The following is a 5,856-nucleotide window of genomic DNA, read 5'->3' as shown; positions in this document are numbered from 1 at the left end:
CAAACTTGACAAAGAACAAAGCTGGAGGCTTGCACTTCCTTATTTCAAATTTATTACATATCTAGTCAAAACAGGCATAAATAAGACATAGGTCCAGTGGAGCAGGACAGACACAAGAACGGATATTCTTGTGTATCTGGTCAACTGACATTTAAAGAGATTGCCCAGATGCCTCAATTAGGGAAGAAGGAGAGTCTCTTTCTAAATGTGCTGAGAAAACTGGATACCATATGTAAGACTGAAGTTATGCCGCCACCTTAGCTCAGATACAAAAATTAACTCAATGTGGATTACAGGGGATCACTGTCTGTCACTACACTCTTCCTAAGTAACAGTCACGAGCATCCCTCGGAGCATCCCTCAAGCATAGCAAGAGCAGAAGAGCTGTGGTGACTGACAGGCCTGAACAATGGGCAGGCTTGAGAGCTCCCCTAGCATCTGGGGTGCCGATGAGACAGGCCGGCAGCCAGTCTCCCCAGATCCTGATTAGTTCTTCCAAATACAGCAAACGGAGACTGAGGAGAACAAGTCCAGGGGTGAGGAACACAGAGCCCTCAGCTCTAACCTACATGAACTGAGAAGCAAACACCTGAAAAGCCAAGAACAGAAAGAGACTAAAGGGGACGGTGAGTTTTAACATTGCCGGGTCCTAAGGTCCTGGTGCTCAAGGGCTCATAAGGACACAGCAGGGCGCTGCGGGTCACCACGAGGACCTCGGCCGTTGCCTCTGTTCAGCTGCAGCATCAGTGGAGGGTGAAGGATCGAGTTCACACGCAGAAACGTAGAGCGATAAGCTGGGGGGAAGGAAAACTCAGAGCTCAATAGGAAGTTTCTCTGCCCACAGAACTCTCCCACCCAGGGCGCATTCCCGCCCACCACACACGTGCTGTTTTTTTCCCTGCCTCTCTTGTCTCCACAGCTTTGACACGAGCGCCTTTTTTGGCTTGGTCCCTCTTCACTTCCCTCTCCACAGTCTGGGGTGCCTTCCCCTCAACCACAATGGAGAGTATGCGGACCACAAGCAGACATTTTTGCCAGTAAGAAAAACATGGGCGGCTGTGTCTTTTCTACAATCCCAGCTGCTTGTTCGCTCAGCTAAGGATGACACAGATATTTCTAGAAAAATATTTCACTAGTATCTCCATTGCCTGCCTGCCCCTGAATGAAGACGGATCAGCGTAATGTGCAGAGGCCTAGCTCTCGGCCAGATGGCGGAGTCAAAAGCACAGGAGGAGGAAACAGAGCACTGGCTACCTTAACAGCGAGCCCTGGAGCTTTGGAAATCCTTATGCTGGGGAACAGGCCCCCATGTGCCATGGAGGCAGCAGGTCATGTGAAGAAGGGGCAGACGCCACACGGCAACGTTCAACACGTCTCCCTCAGTGGGGCTCTGGTCATGGCTGAGCAATACAGGTGCTCTCAGGTGTCACACAGGGAAAAAGCAAAGTCACTCAAGGCAGACCCCGGCTGCGCTCCCTCACCCAGAAAGATCAGGCTCCTGCGGGTCTCCAGCATCACCTCCCTGTACAGGGCCTGCTGAGCAGGCTCCAGGCGCTCCCACTCCTCCTCGGAGAATTCAACGGCCACGTCCTCAAGCATCAGCTGTGCCTGAAAGGAAAGCAGAGTTGACCAAAGGGCCACAGGGACAATTCTCATCCCCTCACGAACACAGGAGAGCAAGTGAGGATGAATCTGGCTGAAGTCTGCGTGGTGACAGATGCATTAAAGGTCTTTGGAGCACATTAGCTCTCCGTTATTTGTTCAAAATACTCTTTTGCTTTCCACAGAACATGGCATCCTCCAATCACTGTGGTTTCTGTGTACCGGGGGACAGGAGGGGAAACACACACCTCACTATCTAAACCATGGGCATCTACCCTGACCGTAAGGTTCCGTATTCTACACACCAAGAATTTTTAGCAGCGAATGACCCGGAGCCTCCGCCGTGTCTTCAGAGCCAAGATCCACCGTGTCTTAAAAATCATGAGGCTGGTGACAGCAGCACTGACCAAAGAGCGTGAACCCCCTTCCTGTGAGCAGATGTGCCACCCACGACCTGCCCGCTGTTGGCCCCAAACCCAACAGAGAACAGTCCACCCTAGCTTGCAGAGAAAACAGAGGCACAGACACGCCAAGGAACTGGCCTCAGGTCGAACAGCTGAGAAGCTGCACCTGAACCCAGAGGGCTACTTTCAGGCTGAATCCAAAGAACCAAAAGGATACCCAGCGGCCTCGCGTGACCAGCCCACAAAGGGCTCCCCAAGGGGCCTCGCACACTGCGTGAGAGGCCACCACAGATGGAAGCAGGGGCAGGCTGCAGCACCCAACTAGCCAGAGTCACCCAAGCAGGCCTGTAGAGCACAGCTGAGGGAACGGAAGGTATTCACATATTGTTTCAGCTGCTACACCATGAAGTTTATATACGAAAATGGTGATCTCGTTCACAAAAGCCAGGAGTGTGTGCAACTGAAGGGAGGAGGTGACAGGCGTGTTACCTCAGATGACGTGTTCTAGAGTCTTCCCCACTCCCCTTCCCCTTCACCTGTGCCTGAGCATTGACGCTGTATCAATTATTTAAGTTGCTCTATCAATACTATTCCAGAGGTGGTTAGTAAAAACTATTGCAGAAATATGAAAAAAAAAACCAAACACTTGAAATGCAACATCAATAAAGTGCCTATATTCAAATACGCTAGTGCTTTACCTACTTGTACGTACGTAGGTATGAACAAAAGCCAAACACGTTTTATGTTAAAGCTGACGGAATAAACACCCGCTAGCACTGACGTCCGTTTCTGGACTGCCCACTGCATTTCCAATCAGGGAGATTTTGAAGCCAGTGACTCAGTCATTAAGTTTCAAGCCTACATGAAAGTCAGAACTGATGCCCCCTCCAGGCTCTTTCCCAGAATCAACCAGGAATTTCTACATATTCATATCCGCCCGTGCAGCTGCCTTTATCCTGATTGAAGGAGAACACAGTGCACCCAGATGGGCCCCTAACACCCCGCTCCCCACCACACTGACCCCACAGCGCCTGTGCCCCATCCCCAGCCCACCCAGGGTGTGGCCTCCTCTTGCATGGTGCCCAGAAGGGCTTCCTCACCAGCTCGTGTCCCTAGGTAAGGGTGAGCTGGTACCTAGGGTGTGTGAGGGGCATTGTGGGGGAGCCCTGGGCATGTGAACCCTCAGTGTCCCCCAGCAGGTTCAGAGTAGCGACCAGCAAGTCCAGACAAGGCCTTTCAAGAGCCACAGCAGTCAGCTGAGGACTTCACCTGAGAGAGCACCTCTCCTGGCTCCTGTCCTTGCCTCTCCCTCCTCTTGGGGCTCTCCTCCCCAGGCACCCTAAGTCTCGAACGGTCCATCCTGAAAGAGAAAAAAGGGCCATTTCATGCTCACAATCACCACACTCACTGTGCCCCCCTCCGCAGGGCAGCCTCCCATGGGGAGCAGACCCTCGGCTGCCCCTGTCACAGGAGGGACTCAGGGACCACCCATTGAGTCTCACCCCTTTCTGGGGAAGCCCTGACCTGGCCTGCGGCCCAGGCCCAGACGCAGTCCCAGGTGAAGCAGGGCCTGTCACCCCCGCCCAGACCTCAGCCCAGGCTGGAGGGCAGAGCTGGTGTCTCAGGGCAGATGTAGATTCCAAGCACCAGACACACTTGAAATATAACAGGGACGACCCAATCCCAACTATTTGAAGGAGAATCTCTGGTCAGAGCAAAAAAAGATGCATCTGCAAAATGTCTCTGCACCCTCACTGGACACTAGAGCTGAGAAAACGGGGTGGGGGGGTGTGGTCAGCCCAGCACACTGCTCACACTTTTTTCCAGTCTTATAATTAATTGACAAGTGTAACCGACAAGTGGAAGGTGTACAGCCTGGTCCACTGAATGACACAAATACTGAGAAATAACCATCACCATCAAGTCGTCACATTTAGCACCCCTCAATTACCAGCTTCTGTGAGCTGAGAACACAGATGTGCTCTTGGCCTATGTCAAGTCCACACTACAGCATTCACTACAGTCCCCACACCGCAAATCGGTCCCCAAGGGCCACTCATTCTACCACAGGAAGTTGATGTGCTCTGACCAACACCCCCCCCACCTCCCAGGACCGGGTCAACTGCCATTCTGCTCTCTGGTTGGATGAACGTGACATTTCGAGGTCCCCCATTTAAGCCAGATCCTGTCTTTGCCAGTCTGGCTTGTTTCACTTGGTCCTCCTGTTTTTGTATGTTGTAAAAGGCGGGGTTCCCTTCATTTTTAAGGCTGAATACCATTTCGTCAACAGGCACCCACGCATGAGCAGACCGACAGATGCGCGGAAGCTCAGGTCTCCCCTCAGAGCACACCCCCAGGAAGGGCCGCGCTGTCCCGGGAGGAGATGAGGCCTCTGCCTCCGTCCGCAAAGAAAACAGGGGAGAGAAAAGGTGCAACTCCTAATGCACCACTCCTGCGGGGGGGCCCCCCCTTTCTTCACGACTGTGATTCCCTGTGTCAAAGATCAACGCCCGAAGCCAACACCCGCCCCCTTACTCCCCCCCCCAAACGGGGCCTTCACGTGCCCTGAGGTGAGGTTCTCAGAAACAGCAGAAAAACGCCTGGAGCCCCCTCCTCAACACAGAGGCCAGCTCCCCATTTTGCCCCCTGCTCCCTCGCAGGGTGTTAATAAACGCGCCTTTTCGGTTCCCCCTTCAGTCTCAGGTGAATTCTTTGGGCCCCACCACAGCCCCCTCCTGGCTCCAGGGCAGCCCCCCGGCGCCCGGCCGCCACCGCCCTCCAGCCTCCCTCCCCGGCCGAGCGGGGCACGCCTCCCGCCCCAACCCGCCCCCTGCGCTCCCCCAGTCCTCCTCCCCGCTCCGGTCCCTCTGGCCCGGCACCTTCCCACCCAAAGGAAGGACTGGGGCGCAGGGGACGCTGCCGGGGCTGGGACGCGGGCCCGGTCGCCGGGGGCGGGGGGGGGGGGGGAGAGCGGGGCGGGAAGGCCGCGGGCGCGGGCCCGGCGGCGGGGCCTACACGCGGCCGCCCGAGGTCGGTACCGGAGCTGAAGCGAGACACGGTGTCGACGACGGCACAGGAGCCGCTCCCGGCGACGCACGGATTCCCAGGGCGGGGGGTGAAGTCCGTAAGGGACCCCGACCTTGAGCGTGTGGGCGGCGAAGCGCGCGCTCCCCGCGGAAGGATAAAACCTCAGGCGCCGCCGGTGCGACCCTTGACCCCACCTCGCCGCCTTCAAAACTGCGCTTGCGCGGAGCGGCCAGCGCTGGGGGCGGGGCCTGGCTGGGCGGAGGCGGGGCCGAGCGGGGGGCGGGGGGCCTGTGAGAGACTCGCTTCGTCTTTGTTTCCTGCGTTCGCGAAGATTCCACAAACCTTTCAGTGTTAGGAGCAGTTGCTTCCTACCCATTCTGCGTTCATGTTTCTAAGACTTTTAAGGGAACGCTTAACGTTGTGTGGGCACTTGGGTTGTACACTAAACTGCCTTCCTCAAAATAAGTTTAAAAACTGCTTAAGTCGCAATAGGGAAGGGTTAACATCCAAGATGTACAGAAAAAAGAAAACTTACTCGATTTAACGACAATAAGCCAAACAACCCAGTCCATGGTCAGCAGATGTCGTCACCAACGATATCCACCCGGCAGGAGGTAGCTGGGAAGACGTTCCGCGTCGCTCTTCATAAGGGAAATGCGGATGGAAACCGTCGTGAGGCCCCATCTCACACCCGTGAAAACGGCACGTACTAAGAAGGCCCCCCCACAATTGCTGGAGGTGATGAGAGGACGAGCCCCCTACACTGCTGGTGGGAATGTGGAAACGGAGCCACCATTTTGGAATGCGCTCGCCTTCTTAGAAA

General features: G+C 55.3%; 1 protein-coding gene across 1 annotated transcript; it reads right to left on the bottom strand.

The window, feature by feature from the left end:
• On the bottom strand, positions 1-5,409 carry LOC119249680 (zinc finger protein 41-like). The gene is made up of 5 exons (XM_037517147.2): positions 5,406-5,409; positions 5,045-5,243; positions 3,276-3,366; positions 1,482-1,608; positions 1-794 (listed from the first exon to the last, which is right to left on the bottom strand). Exons 1-5 carry the CDS (start codon positions 5,407-5,409, stop codon positions 673-675), a joined length of 543 nt encoding a protein of 180 aa, XP_037373044.2. The 3' UTR covers positions 1-672.
• Between the last annotated feature and the right edge of the window lie 447 nt (positions 5,410-5,856).

This window comes from Talpa occidentalis, unplaced genomic scaffold (genome assembly GCF_014898055.3).
Source record: "Talpa occidentalis isolate TD23 unplaced genomic scaffold, MPIMG_talOcc4v2.1 talOcc4.17, whole genome shotgun sequence".
Taxonomy (NCBI): domain Eukaryota; kingdom Metazoa; phylum Chordata; class Mammalia; order Eulipotyphla; family Talpidae; genus Talpa; species Talpa occidentalis.
This window is presented reverse-complemented; position numbering and strand designations above follow the sequence as displayed.

Bases quoted from the DNA above. Each gene is read 5' to 3' on its own strand.
- LOC119249680 (XM_037517147.2), bottom strand. The intron at 3,367-5,044 runs GTACCGACCTCG...TTTCTCTTTCAG, and splicing joins CGTGTCTCGCTTCAGCTCCG to GATGGACCGTTCGAGACTTA. The intron at 1,609-3,275 runs GTGAAGTCCTCA...CTTTCCTTTCAG, and splicing joins CAGGAGAGGTGCTCTCTCAG to GCACAGCTGATGCTTGAGGA.